Here is a 23618-nt window from a genome sequence, read left to right on the forward strand (position 1 = left end):
CGCTTAAAGAAGTAGGAGAAACCCCGCGATCTCGAATATATTATCCCTTGAACTGGGTCATCTCTCCGTAATCTCAAAACAAAAAGATTCTCTGCTACCGACTCCATTTCGATATCCGCTCTTGTTGGTAGCGGAAATCGTAAGAGCACGCGCCTTATCGGTGATTCGTCTCGAATGCAGCCGAAGAACAACGATCGATGACATAATCGAGCAACCGTTGCATGTCGGAACGCAGTTTCCGTTATCGCGAGGCTGCAGACGTTACCGCGAACTTTCGTAACCGACGATTATTACGCTCCAACTTTCGTGATTTCTGATCGTGACTCATCGGCTATCTCTGCCCGCGATGATTGGAAATACATACCATCTCTCGTCTCGGGCAGCATACGGTCGCCTGATAACTTATCGGAGAAGCGTGTATCGTTAGTTCTCGACTCGGTTTAGCGTCGAGACTCCAGCAAAACCGCGGAATCCATGGTTCGGTTGGGCTCTCGAGATAAACGATATCACCGCGAAAAGGCGTCGTGCTCGGAGATTGCCGTTTTCGGTGACTGGTCAACGTCGGAAAGGTGAAGGTCGGGAAGTCAAATGGAGTTGTTGAAACGCGTTAACGCTCTCGGCGACCCTGAACATGGAATCCGGCCAGGCAAGTGCGACTCGGGAGCCAATACAGTAGAATTACCCGTCAGGGAATTCGGAGGAACCCGAGGACCAAGCAGGGAAATAATGAAATTTTTACAATTGCATAAACAGGAACAAATATTTATACGTCTCTGACCAGTACAACTTCGCATTTCTATATAAACTGAAAACACGAGTCTTCTTCTCAAGTGCTTCTGCCTCGGGCCACCGACGTAATTCCTTATTCTAATGGTGAGAATACTTGGCAGATTTTCGAAGAAATTTCTAACCTTGATAACCGTGGCTTTTTCAATACTAGAAATTGTTGCTATCTTGCGGTACTTTTCAATTGGTGAATAATTTACTGCCTCGTTTCTGTAATTAGTTCCACATGGTTCTGCTTTGATGCTATCATTAGGTTCGAATGCACATATTGCCAGTTTCGTGCTACATTCGGACGGTCGAAAAACGTTTTAACCGTTGCGGAAGAATCATCTTTCACTGGAAGAACGGGTGCTTGAAGACCATTACTAGACTCCGGGCGCATTTCGTGCTCGCGATCGAATGTTTTACATCGCCTTTATTGCATCGTGTCGCGTCCCGAGCAATTGATAATTACAGGAACTTGAAACGACCCGCCCTAGAGCCAAAATTACAAAAGGTTCTCCCTGGTCGTAACAATTCAATCAATGACGGACGATGAAGCGTTGCTTTATCGGCATGTAGTCGGTTAATTCCTGTAACTTACCGTGTAATTGCCGGCAATTGCTTTTAAAGGGAGCACGGGTGTATTACGGTTAATTGGAAACTCTCATCGGTTGCCCATGATGGGGCTACGAACGCGTAAAAAGTACGACTCCAGTCGCGCTCCCAGAGTTGTGTAATGACTTAAGGATCTATCTTCATCGGGGTATATTTTGCGAGAGAACGATCATTTTGTAATGTTCGCTACACGAGTAGCGTGTAAGATTCGTCGAGATATGAACTTTAAGAAATACATTGTTCTTTACCGATCTGAGAAAAGACCCCCTGCGTATACAAATTATTCTTCAGGAGGTTATTTCACGCTTCATTCGTCCAAACAAAATTTATTTCCATTCGACGTATGGTACTGACCCAAAAGATTCACGGATGCAACCTGTCCGAAGGTGGCATAATTCCGTAACAATTAGCTCCGCGAGAACTCGTAACAGGAGTGTCAGAGTTACGCAAAAACTGGCGCACAGGAGAATCACAGCGAACAACAGGAGTAGAAGACAATGATGGGACCTCCGTTCGCGACGATGACGTGTACGCGATAAAATGCCCCGACTTACATAACCGCGGAAATCGTGCATTATACTTACGTGGCGAGTCGAACAGAGTCGTAGCAGGTAAAGGCTCTCCGTCTGTCCGTCCGGTTCGCCTTTGCTAGGACGGTCGGTGCTCTTCAAGGTCGAGGTGAAGGCCTCTCGTAACCCGTCGTCTCGCCACTCGGTCTAGGTCGTCGGACCGGATGGACGAACCACGTTTTCGCCATGTTGTTTCCCTCTGCAGGGACTCGTTCAATTTCCTTTTACGTTTCATGAATATACACGCCGCGATCTCTCGACTCCTATGTCAACGTGACAACGATCTACAACTGCTATGTTTTATTTTGATCTTCGAATTCGTCGTCTTCGCTCGTCTTGCAAGTAATTTTAAATCGTTTGGATACTTTTATCATTGCGATATGTTAGTTCTATGATTGCTGCGTTATCACGTGCTCCGTTTCGTTTTAATTTGAACGTAACAGAGGGATTAAGCTGTTCTCGGTACGAGACTGAGTTTATTCTGCACCGTTTGGTTTTCCTTCCTCGATGCTGATCTCTTTGTCACGATTCCCGAGCCACTCGATCGGTGTCCCTCGTGTACCACCTGACGTATCCGTCACGGTGGTGCCTTGTCCTTACGTGGCTCGAGAAGTACTTGTAACAAAGGTCTCGAGTTCCCAGTAGTCATCGATAATGCATTCTTCAATGGAGGATCGTGTTACGTTCGAGTAGTACATCAAAATTCTACCTGTTCAATCTAAAATATGCTCTTAAATCTTCTCCGTTACGTACCGCCAAGCGAGTCAGCTTACATCGCCACGATTTTAATACAGCTTCGAAACGAACCAAGAGCAGACGACTACAGGCTCGAGACACTTAAATTGTCGCGAAACCAGACAATTGCATCGAGTGCGAATTGTTTCCTCGAACGTTCAAGGACTTGCGCGTTAAACGTTTCATTTGTTTAACGGCCCAAGGCGTTCCCATTAAAACGGAATCGGCTAACATTAATCTTCCACCAGCGTTAATTTACGTTACGTCAGCTTCCGCTTGTTCTACTCGCCGCGGTAAACATCTCGGTCCCGTCCTTTCCTTTTTTTCCCTAATATTTCATGTCGCTCGTCGAACCGAATTATCACCTTTGAATCCTTGTTTGCGAGGAGCTAGCAAAGAGCGATTCATTCGCGGTAGAACTCGTGTCCCAGCTGGATCCACGGGATGCGAGTTAGCGTGGAAATGAATATTGAATTATGTCGTATCGCGTGTCGCAAAGAGGAAGGTCCGTCGTGCAATAACTCAACGGGATACAGGTAGTATCCGCGTGTGAACTTGAGAAAATTTCAACGCCACGTTTAGTCGAGAAGAATTCTTTTACGGGAGGTAGCTCAAGATAATCATGCTCCGGGCAAGAAACTTGCTTGGATAAACCAGCCTCTGTGGGCACTGGCGCGACTACCACGGCGTTATTTAGAGGCGAAGGCAGTTTGCAGCGATTCAATTCCGCTATCCCAATACGGTGTCGTCGACGATTCATTTTTTCAAGTTTCACATCAACGCGATACAAGCTTGGAGTATTTAATATCGAAGCGTACAGATTCCTGATAGTTCGTTACTCGGAAGAGATACGGTTACGCGTATATTTGCTGCTTCTACGATTCTAACACGTTCACGGAAGATGTCAGTTGCCGATAAGGGAGCGTTGAAACGTTCCGAGAAAAGAAAATCCAATAATAATGACCGTTTGGCATTCGCGAGTAGCGGGGAATCGGTATCAAACCCCGTGGAATTTGCGATTCGACAGGCAACAAGCGGCCGGTTCGCACGCGACCTTTTCAAATCGTATCTCCTCGAATAATAAATGATTATCGCCGTTATCGGGTAGCATTAAAGGATTATGAAACGCGGCATTAGGCCATGCGTCGATATATCAGTGGCGGAGAAAGCGTAGTGTTTTTTCGTGGGGGATAGATCGAACCGTCACCTTTCAACGATTAGATCAACGTTTCCCAAAGTGGAGGACTCGAATAATACGTTGTGTTCCCGTTCATTCGGAACGGTTTGCTCGCGAGAGTTTGGTTTCTGCTCTATTCTAAGGAAGTAGACTGTCATAAAGCACGGAGGCCTCTTCGAGTTTTGTCCCTTGGACCGTTCACGCGTATTCGTGCTCGAACGAGGGTCGCGCGAATGCATGTTCCCCGGGGGCCACGTATAGAATTTATCGTCGGCCAATGTTCTTTTTTTTTTTCTATCGCCCCGAACAATGTTTTCCCGTCCGCGATCAAAACCGGTTGCACGCGTCGGCCACTAGATCACTGTCGGACGTTAAAGCTATTCTTCGAGATTACGAACGATTTAGCCGTCGTTGTTTGTCTTTGTACTTTCACCTCGGTTCGTTACCGTTACCGGTCCCGCGAAAAATCGTTCGCAGGTCGTACAGACGGAACGATATCGAGCGGCGATTATTTTCGCCCAAAAGGAGAATTCCCGCAAGTATGGAGATTGTGCAATTATCGGGGTAAGCAATTCAACGAAAACACCCACTTGCGCGATACCATCGAACTTCGTAATAACGACCATCATAAAACTATATAACCATTACCCACTGTATCAGCGATGACTTAAATATGCCTTCTATTCAATTAAACGGGGAAACTTGTTTGCTCTGTATATCAAATAAATTTCATCCGTAATTGATTGGTCATATGGAGCAAGACTGTACATTCGAATTAAATTTTATTCGGTAACTTCGGTCTTCCTTGAGAGATAGATTTCAAACAACAGTTTATTCTTCGTGAAATAGCGAAAGATTCGATAGTAAAATTCACGTATAGAAACGGATTTCTTTGCTTGTATTTCTTCCTAAGCGATCAACCCAATGCAACGATCGAGGTTCGCGTGCGAGTATCGAGGTTGCGTCCGTCGATGTTCCACTGCTCCAGTTTTTCATTCCATTGTTTGCGAACGCGAAATATAAGATATTTCGACCAACGAAAGGGGTCGATTAATGGACTTAGCAAATGAATCGAATGGTTGGCAATTACAAGCGTACGTAGCGTGACGATTAAATATAGCTCTGGTTTCATAATGAACTGGTCGAAGCCGTGATACTTCAGCCATTGGGCTCGAGACGTTGGAGAATCGTGCTAGAATAAACGAGATTCCGCGAATCGAGGACGTTTCCGATCGTAACAAACTCCAGTCTGTTGGAGGCTGCGGGTTCCTTTCATCGGTTGCTTAACGGAGGCGTTCGTTCGCTAAATTCTCCAACGACGAGATGCGATCTTACCAGTCGTCGCGCAAACGACGATTACTCTTGAATAACTGCGGTTATCAAAATTACCAAGGAGTCCTCGGCGCTTCAGTTCGTCGACTGTCGATGTTTTCTTTCACCCTGAACTTGCTCGTCATAATCCATTCGGATTTGAATTTTTGTAGCGTCAAAGGAACCTCGAGGCTTCCAGTTCCTACGACGAAATCGAAGGAAACGATCGAATGGGCACACAACGAAATTAAGCTCTCTGCTCCATCGTTCATCAGCATCCTATGCTCCATTTCTCTTTCATTGTTGCTAGAGCATCGTGCTCGGAATAGCTCGGTTTATTTTATTGACGTACCAGGTGGCTTTATCGATGGAACCCAGTATAGTCGGCCACATGGTTTCTATTCGGATTCTTCGACTTCTCGTTTACCGAATTACATTCAGAAATTTCTTTGGTGACGTTGTCCAATCGCGACGTATTAATATGCATTCGACACGATGCAAATCTCGAGAATATATGATATACTATCAACATTTTTACATTTGTAATACGTGTACATTTGTATATGTTGCATGTAATACATAAACATTCGTATATATTACATACATTAATACTGTAGCTTCGGTATAATCGAGACAGTGATATCTGTTAGGAGCATACGAAATCTGATGCACGATTTAGTCAGCCTTGACTAACGATATCTCCATCGATTCATTTTTGACCGGTATCACGTAACGTCGCGATAGTCACTGTCTTCGTACCGTTGAGGAACGCTTTGCAAGCTTTTGGGCATCGACGGAGCGTCTTGTCGAAAGGAATGTAGTCGCGGGGTCAGGTTCTGGAAAGCCCAAGAGCGAAAATAGCGAACAGCCGGCGAGTCGTGTTGCTTTTCCATCGGGGTCTCCCTCGACATTCGTTCCTCGACTGGCTGGCGGCGTCGCGAGTGTAATTCCGTTGCGGAGCGTGTTACCCTGAAACGCGGCTTGGCGCTTTCAAGGTGCACACGCAAGAAACTTAGCTGTTTCTTCAACCCGACTCTTCGAAGTAATCGTCCTCTAACGTTAATAATATAATGAGCCTGTCTTAGAAGCGGCCTGCGTCTTAGATTACCCCAGCGGGCGATCCGCGATCAAATTAATCTTTTTATCCTCCCAAGTTTACGCTTACCTTTTATTCCTCTCTGCACTCTGACACCGGTGTAACGTACCTGTTTAATCCATGACTGACTTCTCAATTCCAAACATCCGTGTCTGTAAACATTACATCATCCCAGTTTTTGCCTCTTCCGTGACATTTCCTAGATCAGCGCTGATTTTTAAGAAAAATAGGTTGAAGTCGTTATCCCGCGTTTTTTCCTCCACGTGATAACATTCTTTACGACAGGCTCGCTCTTAAAACGGTATGCAAATCGCGCGTGCATTTGAGAGAACAACGTGACCGAAATCGAACGAAAATCGGGAATTTATTCGAGCTAATAACAGTGTTTTCGACGGCGTTGTTTATTGATCGATCATCCCGATCGTTCAGCACCCGCGAAGGGCTCGAATTGGATCCCTATCGCCGCGAAATAAGACGAGATCCCGAGGCATAGAATAAATCATGTTGGTAAACGACCGTGATCCAAGCAAGGCTTTATCGCGACACCGAGCCCCGGGATCGGAAAAACGCAGCGGTTGGTTGGTAGTCAGCTTGTAACGCGTTGTAACAGTAATGACGATTTACGAACGATAACAACCTCGTCGAACGACTTCTACAGCGAAGCCCCGCGTTCTTTGTCGATTTGACCCACGATCGACACGCGGCTCACATTGTCCATCAAGGCTCTCATGAATAGCGTCGAATGTTTTATTTCGTCAATTTGTTCCCTCGTATTTTTTTTTTTTTTTTGAATCGTTATTATAATGTAACCGATGGGCATGTGTCGACGACCGAAGTCGTTTTCAAGAATATCGATCAATGGTGGACACCTGTCCTCCAATTACATTTTACCTGATCCTTGTGCCACCTCTATGGGTGACGGCTCAAATAGAATTACGACGGTCCGAAGTACGTACTCGAAGAGTTTTACGGCAAGATATTACCAGCCCCGCGGCGTACGAATATATTGCACAGCGCGTGCGCGTTTAAATATATTACATAGCGCGTGTCGCGTTCTTCATCCGCGAGTTCCGCGTGTTTTCGCGCTTGTCGACCGTTTTGCAAACGAGATACCGCAGAAACAGGGACACGGACGTACGCGACTGGACTTTGTTGTAGATCTCGCGCGAGGAACGACAGAATTCCACGACGGAACTATGCAACGCTCGGTATATTTAGCCACCGGTGAACGATCCTCCCGGAATTTTGTTAGATAGCTGGCTTTCGTAACGGCGAACCTGCAGCGTGGATAAGATTACGTCAGGAACCGAATGGTTCTCTTATCGGAGTCACGAGGCATCTTTGCGATTAGCTGCGTCATTGATAAGGGCTTTCATTTTTGTTTATTCTGTCTACTCGAAGATAGGTAGAATTTTATCCGAATAGATGACGAATAGAGACTCCGTATACATGAAAAAGTCTCCGTGTCTAATTCAGATTGTACTTTCAACCAAACAAGAGTTCAACAATTCCGTATCTATTATCTTCGCGAGAATTTTGCCCGACTCCGATGCCGCTATCGTCAAGCTTCTCACGACTTCCACGACCTCGCGGAATTTCTGTCTTCTTCGCTGGCCCCTTTTTCCGAGCCACCATGAAAATGGAAACACGAGCTCCGCAATTGACGCGCCAGGCCTCTTAACTCAATTAGTCGTCTTCCATCAGCTTTTTCCATCGACCTGGTTGAAGTATTCTTAGAATTCCTGTACTAGCAGTCTCCGCGGAGCAGCACATCCCTTGGAGCAAGTACGCGATCCGTTTCTCGATTATCTTATCGACCGCCTAAACCACGACTGCTCAAGTAAATTAATTTTCTTTTTTTTTTTTTTGCATAAAAGATCTAGAAAGTCTATGCAGTGCAAACGTTCTCTGCGTATATTAACATAGTATTCGCGGTCTCGTTAGCATCGAAGGAAGTAACATTTATATGTTTCTTATTCTACCATTACAAGACACCTTTAAGGTGAAAATTATACCAAACACGATCGGATTTGAACGGTTTTAAAATCTGCTGAAACCTGTCCTTCGAGCTACATCAGATTGATCCTAAGCGAGAAGCAACCCGAACATCCTGTCGTATTTATGGGATTGATGAGTATCGAAGGTTCGCGAATCGCTTCTCGAAGATATCGACGCGGCTCGAAGCAGAAGGGAACACGCGTTCGAGGATTTTGGCATGGGGATAATTACGTCCAGGTCCAGCGGGCGCAATAAATTAGCCGGACCTTGGACCACGTCCGCGTACCCGTGGAATCCACCGGGATACCGAGGCTTCTGCTTTCTTTATTTTCTTCGTGCGAGGCCCCCGGTCCACTGCAAACCCGTAATTTGCTCGTTTAATCCAGCCGTGCCGCGATCCGACGACCGGGTCTGCATCCAGCAGCTCCCATACGCTTACCGCGAAGCTGTCCAAATACTCGGAACGCTCGAGCAGCTCGAAATTATCTGGATAAAGTTTGTCCCAAACGTCCCAATTATCGATCAATTTTACCACGACGAGAAGTCGGAACGATAATATAATAATCTGGATTCCACTCTTCGTCTATTTTGTAATTCGAGAAGAAATCGCGGTAGCTGATTCGTTTGTGATACCTGTCGTAATATTACTCCGCTTTTGTTGGGTACCAGTTGATTAGATTTTCGTAATGGTAACGAAGCTTGAGAACTTGTTCGTTTTAAGCAAGGTACAGAACAGATTGCATTTTATGCCGACGATCGGGCTCGAGGCACAGGTTACGAGGCACGAATACAGTAAAAATAATACGCGTCGCCTTCGTAACCCGAGTAATCGATAACCGAGGGAATGGAGAGTAATGGTACACGGTAGAAGAGAGTAGATCGGATATATAAAAGGACTTTGAAAGGACGCGGGTGCGTTCACCTCGTCTTATTCCTGTCCGGAGCAGTCGGTATCGCGTCCACGTGCTTTTATGGCGTTTCACATCTCGCTGTCCTTATGGCACGTCTCTCCTCGGCCGGGATCTAGTCCTACTCGTCCTACCTTTTTGCTCAACGTTTATTTCTTCCGTTGGTATCGTCTGCGTAACGCCACGTTATTTAAAACAAGTCCGAGTGATCATCGAAACGGAAGGAATTCGGTTTAACACTTGTTCATTAAAATATTGTCGTTTTCCTGTGCTCTTTATCAAAGTACTCGCTAACAAACTAAGAACCTCGTGGGATGAGAGTGTGACCTCGCACAAATTACTCGACGTATTCACCGTAGTCGTCGATTCGCGAAGGAGGATCCATCTCGACACCGCGAGGTCGGATCCATAAATCGATCGATCGATTGCGGTAGCACCGCGCAAAGAGGTCTCCGGGCGTACTTGCGAGGACTCCTGCGTGCGCGCAGATTAGCTTTGAAAGCAAGGTCCGCGCCGAGGTTAACGTCGACTAAGCTCGCACGATTCTACCTTCCTCGGGGATTTACGCGCGTACCTAGAATTTCTCGGGCATGGGATAGAAAGCCGTGAAATTGCGATAGAGCGACCTCGAACGGAGTTGAACTTTCCAAGCGTTCGCGTTATCGTGAGTCGTGATAGGTACATTAACGCGTTAAGACTGACGACTCATCGGTGTGTCTGCTGCCGATTCCTTGAGTGGGTGAGACTAAAATAATCGGTATTTTGTATCTCCCAGCGAGAAACTGGATTAAATAAATGATTTGTAAGCCTTCTTTTTGGAGTCAGGGTTTGGATAGAAGTTCGAAGAACACACTAAATACAAATCGCCATCGAATTAAACGCGTTAAGTAGCCGCGAAACGAGTGGAAACAATAGGAAGCTTCCCGAAGGTATGGAAGAGAATCGATCCCCTACGACTGAGCATGATCTTGTTGACGTCACAAAGATGGCGACAGGCGTGACGTTGAGGAACGTAACCGAGGATAAAGAGTACCAGGTATGGGCCTCAAGGTCCTCGTTTTCGTTTCGGAGTCGAGCCACCCTTGGTCAACACCATTCTTCCTGTTCCCATAAGAACTCTCTCTAGATTAAGAAGAAGACTTCAGCCGAATGTTCCACTGTTTGAACAATCGTGGACATATTAATTTACACGTTTCTGTTCGGTTTTCCAATGTTCGTATCATGGGAAAGCTGAGAAAAAATAAATGAAAAAACGAGTCGGATCCGTGTAAACGTAGACAACCACCCCACCGATGTGTTTATCGACCACAGACGCCATTTGCCGGCGCCGTGGTTCGTCGCGACGCCAAGTTCACTGCGCTCCCCCTTGCGAGCGAAACGTCGGACCGATCGTGTGTGCTTCCACGCACAAGCCGCGACACGGTCGCCTCCACGCCTCGTTTCTCGAAAATTCAGCTCTCGTTTTTTCCTTTTCACGACGTTCATCGCGATATGTGGTGTTGTAAGAGGCTCGATGCTTCCGATTGGCCTGTCACCACCATCGTTCGAGGTAAAACGCTCTTCCTTTTTGCACGTCCACGCTTTCTCGGACGCTTCTATCAACTCGGCAAGCCGCATTGTCCGAGGGGCTTTTTCACCAGCGCTTTCCGGCTTCTCTACGCTGTGCGGCCACTTTCTTCTCGACGTCGCGATCGTGACTGAACTTGACCAGGATCGTCCCAACGATCGCACGCTGTGTATATTCTCGGTGCTTTCGTTTTTTAATCGTCCAGTTGCCACGTAAGACGCCGACCTAGAGAGTATCTCGGGTCGATCGTTCTATTTTGCACGTCGCTTTCCGAACGTTTCCGTTTGCCAGCTTTAACGCCTTTCGAGCCAACGTTGGGCAAATCGTATCTACGACTGTGACAACCGATCGACGATTCGTGAATAATGAGGCTTACGATTGTTCGAATAGAGTTTCTAAATATATAGCCATCCTCGGTTTGTATTCGATATATTAGTCCGACGTCTTTCTAGAAGGAGCTACTTTAAGGATTCTGTGGAGGCTGGTAAAATATTTGGTAAAAATATTCGGTTCGCGGTTGATAAAAAAATAGTCTCTGCCCAACTCTGTTTCCAAGGGGCTCATCGTGCTTCGGCTGTCACGCTGCTACACTTGTCGCGACTGTTCCTCTATTTAGTCAAAGTCGCGAACGTAGGATAAGATCGATGACTGTACAGTCTCGCCGACCAGCTGCTCCAGGAGCTTAGATACAGTCGATAAGACCATAAGTCGATGGAACTTTGAAAACGTTGTCCCGTTAGAGCACACCAAGTCGGAATTAGCGGCGTTCTATCGATCGGCTGTAGAGGAACATGCCCCGACGAGGGAGACGTTCGGAAGAACAGGTTGTTTGTGAGCTAAAAACTTAATGCGACTTGGTTCGATCTTGCGGCGGACGAAGCCCCACACGCTACGCCAGAAAACGTTTAGTTAATCGCATCGCTCGTCCTAATTGCTTATTCGATTTAATTCCACTTGTGACGCAACGGGACGAAGTGTCATCGGAGGTTTCCTTTTCTTTTTCGTGTCGTCGACGAACTTTGCTCTTCTCGTTAATGTTGCTTGGTGTCGACTCACGTGGACACCCGCGACACCAAAATAGTTCGCCACCGCACAAATGATAATCGTCGCTGTTTGTCATTCATGGATTCGCCTGGTACAACAGTCGCTTCGAGGCCGCTCTGAAGGCGCAACGGGATTATTCGGAATTCTGAATTTTCTTTCATTCCTTTCGGTAAATCTATAGAAATGCAAATTTCCCGGAATATTTTCAGCGATTTACCGGGACAATTGTCCTTTTTTATGCAAAGTTTGTTATCCAGAAGGGAATCGCTGTCTTTGCGATTCCAAAATTATTGTTATTCTTTATCTTGCAAATGTCAATTGGCCATTCTTCACCTGGTTTTATAAAACTCCAATTCTATTCGATGGAACCATCGAGACCAAAGAATTTCATTCTGCTCCAAAATTGTATCCACCTCGAAGCTCTAAGCTCACCTCCGTCGAGTGCGTTAGGATGAAATCGTCTGTGCACCGGACGTCGTAAAGCATGGGTCCCGTTTTAAATCCGCGAAACATCTGGGGCACTTTCGGTGGCTCTGTCTAGGGGATCGAAAAGAATAACAACTGTCATACATGCATCGAACCGGGAATGCCTGCACTCTGGTGCACAGTCACTCTCTTAGTCAGCGTTCGATGACTGACGCAGGAACAGTCGAGCATTGTCGCCCAGCGCCTTCTCGATCGTAAATCGTCGACTATGATCTTCATGAATATTCGTCGACGTGACACGTTTCTCCTCGACGATTCATCGGGAACTAACCAGGCAAAGTGTATCGATCAATTTGTCACCCGATGATTCTCGCCAGCCGTCAACGATGACTGGCGACCAAATGCGAAAGGAACGCCAGGACGTTCACAACAATGTGACGCGTGTCATCGAGACGTTTAATTGACATACTTCTTTCTGGGTATCCTCCCGTGGTCAATTACATCGGACGTGGCCGGTTGCATCAGACGTAATTGGATGAAGACGTACCTTGGAGTCGACGAGCCTCGAGACGTTCGAATGCATACTCGAGTTTGCGGTTTCGATGACTCGTGTTCCTGAAAATGTATTTCTGCTACCTTGCAGCAACGCGACTTAATTATCACCTGCGAGATGACGATGAAACCGACACTAGAAATTTTCAGGAATAGACGAAATTTCATTCATTGCTAGATAACGAATAAAATTAAACATGTTTGCTCATGATATTCGTTCCATTGTCGAGTAGAACTTGGTTCATCTCTGAAATTTCTGCACTGCGCCCACCCGAGCGCAGCCCTCGGGCGTCTTCTCCGCGACTCTTTGTTCCAATTTTAATCACGTACATTCCGCAAAAAGCAATACATCTAGGAACGACTACATAGGTCGCTACATAAACGAGACTGTTCTCGAAGGCACGTGAAGGAACGCGACTCATTGATTCGCGCTGGTGTCCTCGTGGTAACGTCGTCGTGCCAGTGTGAATCCTCGCGACTAAGGTCCGGGCGGCGGAAAAAACGCACGGTAAAAATAACGACTTCCGTTACTGAGCCGACGCAAGTATTTGGCACGGGAGTGACGTCACGTCCGTCGTCTGAAGACGCCTTTCTTCACGGTAGCCGCGGTGCTCGGTTATTTTTAACCCTTTCATGATCACTGGTACTGTTTTCGATACGTTCCGATATCGAACAATTTTTATTGTTAATGACAGTGCTTTCCTTCTATGGCTTACGAAAGTCGATACACTAACTGCAACCAAGACTTATGCCGTTTTAAAAACGGAGTAAATTCTGTGACAAATTTTGAATACTGTCAAATTGTAATCGTGGCTCTTTTATGCCTCCATTTTACTTACTCATTAATAAGATGCATCGTTACATTTTACTGAATCGGAAAACAATAGTCATTTAAGCAACGTGAGAGGGGAAAGTTTGAATATACATGTCCGAAAGTTCGAATGTCATAGCGAGTACAACTCACCCGATCAATGCGTTTCATTCTTGTCATCTTCAAAGGAAACACAAAAGTTTACGTTTAGAAAGGACATCTACCCAAAGCAGTCGTTTTCCATTTACGCGAGCGGGTGTATTAGCTGTTGCCCCCCTGTGCCCAACAGTCTTATGGTTTCCCCGTTTTACTAGACCTTTAACAGACTTTCCACACAATTCACTCAATCACTAATTCACAAGCAGACCTTTTTTCGGAGGTGAGTCGATCGAGCGAGTTGCTCTTTACCATAATAAACCAGAAGTTTATAAAGCGCAAGTGCGACCTTTTGCGAATGTGTTTCTCGACTGGCAAACGCGTAGTCTGAATTTTGTCACCGCGTTGTCATGATTATTTTAGGCGTTCCAAGTCGTGATGCATTCGCTGACTACGCGAAAGTATTCGTACGAGTTCTCGGGGATCTTGGAATCGTTTAACTTCGAAGTCAAATTTATATTAGAACCTCGAGGTTCGTAAACGTCGATTTCCATATCCCAACGATCTGCTCGCTCGACTGGAATGAGCCCTGGTCTGCTCAGAAAAAGAGTTCCTCGAGGATTTCATTCACGAATGGTGACTCGCCGCGGCTACCGTTCCCCGTCGCGCCTGCCGCGATCTATGGTGAAATCTTTATCACGTAGCAGATATCCAGTTGCCCACGTGTCCCGGCCACGGCTCTTTGAGAACAGACTTTACAAGGTTTTCATGCATATATCCCCGCGTGTCCGCCCACAATGCGCTGTTTCATTGTACGCGTGGCGTTGCGTATCTAATAGATTTCTACATTCATACGATTCCACGCTTCAATAGGGTCACTATTGGATAAGTTTAGCGTGTTTCAGCCTATTCTGGGATTAAGCTGCTTACATTACTTCTTCGAGGATCGCGTCGCCGTCGACGCATGCACGTCGAGCCAGTTCTGCCCAGAGACAGACGAAATTCTGTTCGAGTAACAGACGACAAATATAATCGAATTTGTCGCGCGTTATCCAAGATTGAACGTGCATTATTGAACAGCGAACTAGACTATACCCCTACTTCTTTTTATTCCTATTGTATTTATATATCCTTTGGCTTTGGTTTTTACGTTGGTGCTCGTACAACGTAATAAATTGAAAATAGAATGTTCCAAGTAGGTAGAAGATTATACGCTCGATTGGTTTTAGCGTTTAACAAGATAGGCAATCTTTCAAAAACTGCGACACGCTATGCGAGCTCTGCTTGTTTATAAAACCGACTTTAATACCAACCGTACAGCTCGTGTAATGGTTTCATTTTTTTTCTCTGAAAGTTTGCAGAAACATTGTGCAGAGTTTGTACTTTGAATACACATTTGAAATATTTATATTAGATATCCCTTGTCGTTGAAAAAAATTCCCAAACACCGGCATTCTTTTCCAGCCCTGAAGGCGGCGTTCCCCTAAGCCCTCCCCCGAGTGTTTGTAGAAAGTCTCGTTCTAATCTCGCTCCTGGGTGTGTTTGCACGATTCTGTTGACTGAAAACAGCACGGAAAACGTGGTTATTTGTGTGTCAAACGTAAGTGTACCCGGTATCCCGGATCTCCATTGGTTTTTCTTTCTCACGAGCTGTTATTTTTGTCGTTTGTAAGAACTGGTTACTGGCTCTGTTTCCTTCCACAATAAGCATTAATCTAAAACGAGGTTTCGTATACTTCTCCGTTCCTCAAGTTCACAGTCTCTCGCTGTGAGTGGTCGAGCGACGATATGCAGCAAGCTTCGTAAAAGTATTTTCTGCGGGGACCTTCGATTCGACACGTTACTCCCGTGAAAAAGGATCGTTTCGAAGTGACTCGTTGAAAATGGAGCATGCCGCACTGCATAAGTTCACGAGACGTTATCTAGCACGAAGCAATGCCTGGTAAATCGATCGGGCGTGTTCACGAGCGCCTCGGTGTCGGCCGCGATGCCTCGTGCTCGTTCATGGACACGTAATAACAATTGCATAGCGATAACGTAGGAAAGATCGAGGTCGTCGGTAGGCTGACCCCTCGCAGGGCCCTTGTTCTCCAGGAAAGTCCTCGATATGTCTTTTACCGGGGTCGCCATTGATTGTAAATTTATTCTTATAGTCGGGCCACTTAAACGCGCAGGATATCGATTGTTCACCTGTGTTTCGAACTACTGCCAATCAAGGTTACAGGCGCCTATCTCGTATAAACATTGAATTCGTCTTCGATTCATCTGTGAAACAAAAATGTTTCACCGTGAAACCAAGTTCCACGGGTTCTTACAACCTGTGCGAATGGATGAAACCTCCCGTTAGAACATTTCCTGTCACTGATACGACACATGGAACCAAGCTGAGTCATATCAAACTGGATACGTGAACTTGAAATGACCAGTCAATGCACGTACGTGTAGCCTCCCGTATTCGAAACTGGACGTAGCCTTTAGATCGCTGTCACGATTTCGCGAAGCGTGGAAACGAGATCGAAGACTCACGCATCCAGTTTCGCGTGTTCCCATGATAAATCTTTGAGACAGCGTTACTCAGGCAGATGAAAGGTCCTATCGTACGCGTAATTGCTCGGTTAACGGAGAAGTCACGACCGGTTTGTAATTAGAAAGCTAACGAGTAAGGTTGCCACCCTAGCTTTTTGATCGCTTCCTTCCTCTCGCGCAATCTGTCGTAATCTGTCCCTCGAGCCAGCTCCGTATGACGCAACATTTGACCGTCCCGCTCGCCGCGTTTCTTTTACCCCATTGTTTTCGCGATTAAGAAGCAATCTCTTGTAAATCATCGATCGATGCAATCAAAATCCAATGAAATTTAAGGTAGGAAGCAGCCTTGAACGACCCAAGGACCGAAATTCTGCAAAAGTCAGCCAAGAGCTCGAACTTTCCAACCCTTTTGCTTTCGTAACAAGTCTTCCAACGAACGGTACACTACCGAGGGAAAGTTGGAAAATTTCCCAAGAAAAGTTACGTTTCGACGTTGTTCGTAAACGACGGACGCCCGGGGGGCGAGTTCCGTAATTAAACTATGCAAATGGAGGAATCGGGAAACAACCGAGCGTTTCTCTCAGCGTGCTGTCCGGCCTGCATAATCCGCGGCACAAACTCGCGACGAGATTATGGTTAATTAGCTAACCCCAGGAACGAGAGGGTTATTACCGTGCAGTCACGTTTCTGGAAATAATCTCGGGGGAAAGGAACTGTTAGCTGGATAATCAGAACGAACGACCTGGTTGAACTTTGCATCTTCTCGCTCAATGTCGTTGCAATTTTTACCTTGATTGTGAAGCTGACGCTGTCGTTGCACGAGTGATAATGTTCAGTATTAATCCATGCCTACTTTTTCTGTTGATTTGTATAATTCTTTACCTTGTACCTAATTAACGGAGCGATTGCATTCGATTTCCGCGTGTCGATGCCGAAGAGAAATATTCCATGACTACTAGATTTCCAGGATCGAGGTAAGGACCTGGAAATATGTTAGCTCGCGTAATCAAATAAATCTTCACCAGACAAGAATCGGGACGCAGGCAGCGTGACAATGCGCCACGACTGTCCTCGTCTCGGTTAATATTTTCGAAAGTGAAGCAAGAAAAAGGTCAGTTCGTGCCTAGCCGAGATCGTGTCGTTGGTCGCTGACTCGTGCCTGTTTATTGAGAGCCGGCCTTTATAACCGTTAATTACCGCGGTTGCACTCGTATTTCGTTCCCTTTCTCCGTTCGCCGCTGCCTTTTTCTCGCCCGTGGCGCGCATTTGCATCCATTGTGCGTCCGTCGTCGGGACGTTGCTAATTGGCTCCCTAAATCGCGGAGACATTAGGATTCGTTCTATTAACGCGGGTCAACGATGTCGTCGGTTGGGTAACAGCCTCGAGCAGTTGTCGGTTAGGCTCGTTACGAGGCTGTCGGATCAGAAAGGTTTCTCAAACGTCTTTGAGCGACGAGCTGCACGCTCCATCGACAGTGGAAGCGTAATTCCTATTTTTCGGTAAGCGGTAAGGTAAATTTCGATGCAAATATTGTAGTAATTTTACGAATATAATATGTTACACTATCGTTTTATACGTTCCAATAAACACGAGCCAGATACTTGGATGGATACCAGTGTACCGCAGTTTCTAAAGACTATGCCTATCGTTGTACTAATATTTAGTTGATCCTCCCTTGTAAACATACGCGATGCCATGGGCGCCATGGGTGTCTTGTTTGCTTTGGTGTGTCGTATCGTATCGGACGATTGCACGCAGGTTCTTGGCGCCAAGCAGTGCACGATTCATTGTCCACATTTATCTAGGTACGCGATTATATTTGGCAGGTTCAAATAGCGTTATACATCACACGTGTTCGTATATCGCTACCGAATTATGTTAGCGCCACGAGTCGAACGCCTTTGGTTCGTTTGCCTCCGTTGGCTTGCTAGATGGACGTCGACTACTAAATCTACAATCGGGTCACTTTGCGGGCGTAATACCAGAGTTAACACAGAGTTAATCATAGAACGGTAAATGGAGCGTCGCGCTGTGTTAGGAATTCCATTCTCTCTTCGTTCTCTCTCCCTAGCTTCGTTCAAAATTCAAGGGATCCTCAGATATTGACGTTCCCACGAATGCATTTTTAAATTTCTCTTCGACTCGAAATTTTGAGCAGTCTTCTAAGATTCGCTTGTTCATTATATCAAATTCAAATCATTGATTTGGCTTTGGAGTCAAAATAGTGTTTTGCAAGTCCTGATGATCCCACCAGTGGCGGTTCGGGCTCAGGAATGATCTCCACGTTGGAAGACACAAATGCCTCTGTTGGTTGTTGAGAGGTAAACAAAACCACGTCGAGTAGTGGCTCCTCCGGATCAGAGACCGGCAGAAATAGGATAAACGAGGGGAACGCAAATCTCGCGGGGCATGTGGGGGTTCTAATTTTATCCACGGGTAAATCGACTCTCTCGATATTCCTCCCCCCCCACCCCTCCCAACAACAACACGGCCACGTCTAAAACTGTCTTTCGTAGAGAGGCGTGACTGCGCGCCACGGTGTTCAAATGCGTCTGAAAGTTCGCGTTCTTACCGCTGGATATCCGTAGCGCTTTCGTCGATTCGATTGTGGAGGATCGTCGCCGAACTAGCGACTCCAGAACCTCGCGAGGAAACTTTTCTCGACTGCCGGTACACCAGAAACCCTGCCGTATCGACTATCGCTCCATTCGCAGGCGGCGGCGTCGGAAAGTCTGCGATAGCGGCGCCGTTCCTTATCGGATGTGTTATCATCTCGGTTCGGAACCTTTGATCTAGTTCCAGGAAAGAGATAGCCTCCATCAGGCGCTCGTTTAAAGGATCCTGAAAATTAATTTATTTTGGATTTTAAAATAAAAATCAGTACGATAAATAGAGGGAAAGACTTCGTAGGATCTAGTATGCACTTTGAGGCAATAAATTAATTTTAACTGAGAGTCACTTCTCGAGGGCAAAGGGTTGAGTGACATGAGCGCAATTAAAGTGTATATTAACGTAAATATAAAGGGCTCATTAGCCAACCGTGATGTATTCCCTGGAGGAAGGGTAAAACATAGAGAAGGGACACGTAATGATTTGATACGCCTTCCCCGTCACGACGAGGCTAATTGCAGGGAACGTTGGGGCGGCTCCGACATTTTAAACGTAGCGGTTTTTCCAACCAGTTTGCGATTGACACGCGTCCACGAACGATTCAATTAAATTTCCCCGTGGGAGGATGCAGTCGGTCGATTTGCCACCGTATTATCAACAAACACAGAATCCGATGTGCACCTCCTCTCGCGTCACGACTCGCTGCCTCCGTTATGATTCGCAAACTCCGAAATGAAACGGGGCGTAGGACTGTTGTTTGTTCGACGCAAATCTTGCTCGCGATCTTGGGACAACATCTGCCGAGTTAAACTCTCTGCAGCCCGTTCGTGACAGGCGAGCTTAGATTCGATCTAACTTCGCTTGAGAAAATTCTAGACGTCGTAGATCCGAGGGAAAGTTCTGGTTAATCGGTATCAAAAAATGGATCTGGTCAAGATTTTGTTTAATAAATAAATAGAACGAATAGAAGATTGTAACGTAGACGATGCTTATTAGTAATAAGTTATTTGCTAAATGTGTTCATTGAGTGGGCTGATAGACCTCGTTTCTTTTTTGTCCGTCTACTTGCACAGATGGTTCATTAGTAATTGAGTCCTCATTACGTGACTCCGCAATTGTTTCATTGAACGCGCCATGAAAGTAGTCGGTTGCTTCATCCAATCAATCCGGTATAAAGAAGGCTCAGAGTTTTTTTCTGTCTCTCCAAATGTGATAAAAGAAACCTCCATTCCACAAAAAAGATAATCAAATAAAATACCACAGCACAGTTTCGCTTAAATTTTATACATTCAGAGGCGGAAGGAAAATATATTATAAACTTTAGAAAGTAACAGCTCATAAGGAAGTTCATAAACATTGTAGATTCTCTAAGTTTCAGCACACGAACTCATCCAACGTGTAAACTAAATCATTTTTTTTTCCTTGTTACAGGTGAGTCACGATTTAGCGAAACTTCGACATCTTTATGTGGCACGGTCGAAGGTTTAATAGTCGATCGCGCATTCGACCGAACGCGGAAAATGTTGGTCCAAAAATCAGGTAATCGAGCCATAATTTCTAGTTGCACGCTCCTGCTTGTCTCTAAACGGACAACTTCATCCAAGGATGAAGTCATCCCGTCGAGATATTATTGCTGCGTGGAAAAAGTAAAAGGGATTGGCATTTACGATCACGCTTTCACCAGGATTCTGGTATTTAGAAACATCGACGTATATACGAACGGTGAAAATAGCAGCCGCGGCGTCTGACATTTATGCGTTTCGTCCTAATAAGCGTAACGCAATAAATATTCGCCGCAACGAAACCCCGCCGATGGATGTAAATTGCAAAACGCTCCTCGACCAGCCTCGGTGCATCCCGCGCGCGAAAGTCATTACGAAATCATTCGTAACCGTGAAATAATTATCCCTTGCACGCGAACTCGCGCTTGCAACTTTTATTTCGCATACGTCTCGGAAAATTCCACGTTTTGGCAGCGATCGTCGCGAACACTAGCCGCGATTAGCAAGCAGAAATAGATTTGGCTTTGAACCATCTCAAGGAACACTTGTCAGGCCGGTCACGTTCTTCCTATTCCGTCAGCGTTCAAAAATATATGGAAATTGGTGTACACACCATTTTCCTCGGTTGGTTTAACGTTTTACACGTTTTCTAGTTGATAAAATTCTATGGAGATTTCCCGCAGCGTTGACTTTTGCGAATTCTTCTCTTGGGACGTAATATGTTGCAGAGGAATTCGAAAAATTTAAGTGTAAGAATTAGTTACGTATGGCTGTCGGTGGCCAAGGGTGTCTCCAAGGATGGCCAAGGGAATTGGGGAGTTGAATCGAGGCTTGAAACGCTCGATTGACAAGAACGGGGGCAGACACGTTAATTATCGCCCTCGTGCGAAGTAATTAAGGCCTACGTATCACTCGAGTGGTAACGTTCCCAGGTTTATCCCTCTCAAAGTACACCCAGCGATGCTTTCTTCCGACTCTTTCGCGCGGCGCATGACAGCCATCTTTAGAAAACGTGAAACATATTTCGTACGTTGCATGAATTTCATGCGTGCTGGAAAAACCGACTTTCTCTCAGCGTAGCACGATCGTTAAGAATAAATATACGATTCTATATATTTTTTATAAAGCTCGTGTCATTAATAACGAACCCAATGGTTTTCACATTCAACAGAACTAGACGCTAGCTCGGCCTCGATTAATTATCACTTGTATGCAGAAACGGTTAATACGATTGGAAGTGGTCAATTAACCTTAATTATCTCCTTTAATTACTCTGTTTCTCGACGCAGCTCGATTACGTTGGGGCATGCTGTAAAATGGATTATCGGGCGAGCGCCATCACGATTGTACTCCAGTCGTAGCTAAATATTGAATTTATGTCGTTCTTTGTCTTTGCTTTCCTCGATTTTCCATGGGTTTTATGATTTTCAATTAATTTTCAAATAATATATTTTTCATAAAATCTTACCATGTGGGATCGTGTAATATTCCAACCATTTAATTGGCTTTGAATACGTTCATCTGCGCGATTCGCGATTTCGCTATATTAATTTATTTTTAGGTAAAACATTTTTTTGAATAACGTAATTCAATTGAAGGGTGAAACGAACACGAGTCCTATGCTGCTCGAGCGCTCGTTGAAACGGACCTTATTTCCTTTCAGCCAAGTCCCGTATTTCGCCGCCATTAATTCTGCTGAAACGTTTTGTGCTCGTTAAAAAAGATCCGGCCGAGTTTACATCAAAGAAATCGCGGGCACTTCGAGCTACCATGGTGTTCCAGAAAATACTCTGCATTTCACAACTTTAATTTATGAAGTCGTAACTACAACAAAGAGGAATCCCAAGTACGATGATGTATGGTCTTCCGCCATCGCTATGAAAGCAACTGTATTCCTCTGCGATAACGTCGAAGCAATCGCGTACGATGATTTCTTTGAGGGCAAATGTAATGGCCTCGCTGGTTGAGCTATTTTTTGAAAGATAGATACCATTATTTTATTTTGAATAAGGATTCGCAAGGATCCTTCCAGTTATTGTTTACTCGGGGCCAGAGGGCAGCTATCCATCGTTTGAAAGTTTCGCAATAAATTTCGTTCAGAGTTCTGCATCTTCCGCGATAAGTGTGACAAAAGTTGGAGCTGTCCGACGCTCACGCGGAGTTTCTCTTCACGGGGTTGCACGCCTCGCGGACTCAAGCCAGTAAATCACGCTAGAGATTCTAATCGATCGATGGCGGGAGGCTTTAGATGGAACAAATTGACCCACTTAACGATCGCCCCGTTTCAACGATACGGATCGCGGGGAAATCGAGGGTTCCACGGCGTACAGCAAGGGGGCAGTCTGTTCTATTGAGACATCGTTCATTTCTGGTGCACTTGTTTCCTCGAGATGCAGTCATCTCGGAGGATGGAGCGGTGTCAGTGAAAACGGGGCTTCCTTTCAAGCAAGAAGGAGTAGCAGTTTATTATAATTTCTGCCCTGCGGCTGCAGAGTAAGCTTGACACGCGTGCATAACTTATTCTATATTTACGTCTCAGCTCTCATATACAATTCTGATGTCTCCTCGTCCTACCTTACCGCGTAATAACTTATTCTACCTTTTTCCAAACGTCTATCTTTGGTTTAATCGATCCGTCGCTTGTCTAACGAGCACATTTACGCTAATATTTGTCGATAGAACCCTCGGAGCCCTTCTCGTTAGCATGTCTTTTAGACTCCCTTGTGTATTTTACGCAAAATAAAACCTCGCGGTCGTCTAGGGCGAAAAATTCTGAAAGGTTGTTATCTCTCAACTTTTCTCATCGTTATACACGGTCTTCCCCGTTGAAATTCGACCCTTGTGTAACCGTAACATCAAGTTCAAAATTGTATAATAGAGTGTTCATATTTGTTTTGCGTTGTATTTGAATTTAATTACGCAAGCTGAAAGCTACCTAACTAGGCCGAATGTCCGTTTTCTCGGGTTTCGCGTCTCAACAACAGTGCGCGCCGCGCCCTCTTTCGCGAGTGTACTCCCCTCTCTCTTTCTCGCACGGGTTTTGCGTCTCGACAGCAGTGCGCTCTCTTTCGCGAGCGTACTCCCCTCTCTCTTTCTGGAACGGTGTTCTCTCTCAACGCCTCATTGTTGCCCGCTCCACCGTCCTTCGCGTGGCATTGTTGTTCATCGTCACTGGCCGGTCCTCTGCCGCTGTAACCCCCCATCCCGGACGAGCCCCCATATGTAGGAGTCTCAACGAAAAATAAGTTCGTGTGAAAGAGTTTTTAATGGTTTCGATCTTTCACACGAACTGTCATGTACCGCTGC

General features: G+C 45.7%; 1 protein-coding gene across 17 annotated transcripts in view; it reads left to right on the forward strand.

Annotated features, from left to right (window-relative positions):
- LOC128874271 (MAP7 domain-containing protein 1) overlaps window positions 1-23618 on the forward strand; it is a 166231-nt gene that overhangs the window by 18611 nt on the left and 124002 nt on the right. For 3 of the 17 annotated variants that reach the window (XM_054118834.1, XM_054118839.1, XM_054118846.1), the window contains exons 1-2: window positions 10654-10726; window positions 20242-20349. The exons of 9 other annotated variants lie outside the window; for them this stretch is intronic. In XM_054118834.1, coding sequence (XP_053974809.1) covers window positions 10669-10726; window positions 20242-20349 — 166 coding nt within the window. In that variant the 5' untranslated portion in view covers window positions 10654-10668. Of the gene's footprint in view, window positions 1-573; window positions 647-10653; window positions 10727-20241; window positions 20350-23618 lie in introns of those variants that run through there. 5 more of the 17 variants (XM_054118843.1, XM_054118851.1, XM_054118857.1 and 2 more) reach the window with 2 other exon arrangements.

The sequence above is a fragment of the Hylaeus volcanicus genome, chromosome 3, assembly GCF_026283585.1.
Source record: "Hylaeus volcanicus isolate JK05 chromosome 3, UHH_iyHylVolc1.0_haploid, whole genome shotgun sequence".
NCBI lineage: Eukaryota > Metazoa > Arthropoda > Insecta > Hymenoptera > Colletidae > Hylaeus > Hylaeus volcanicus.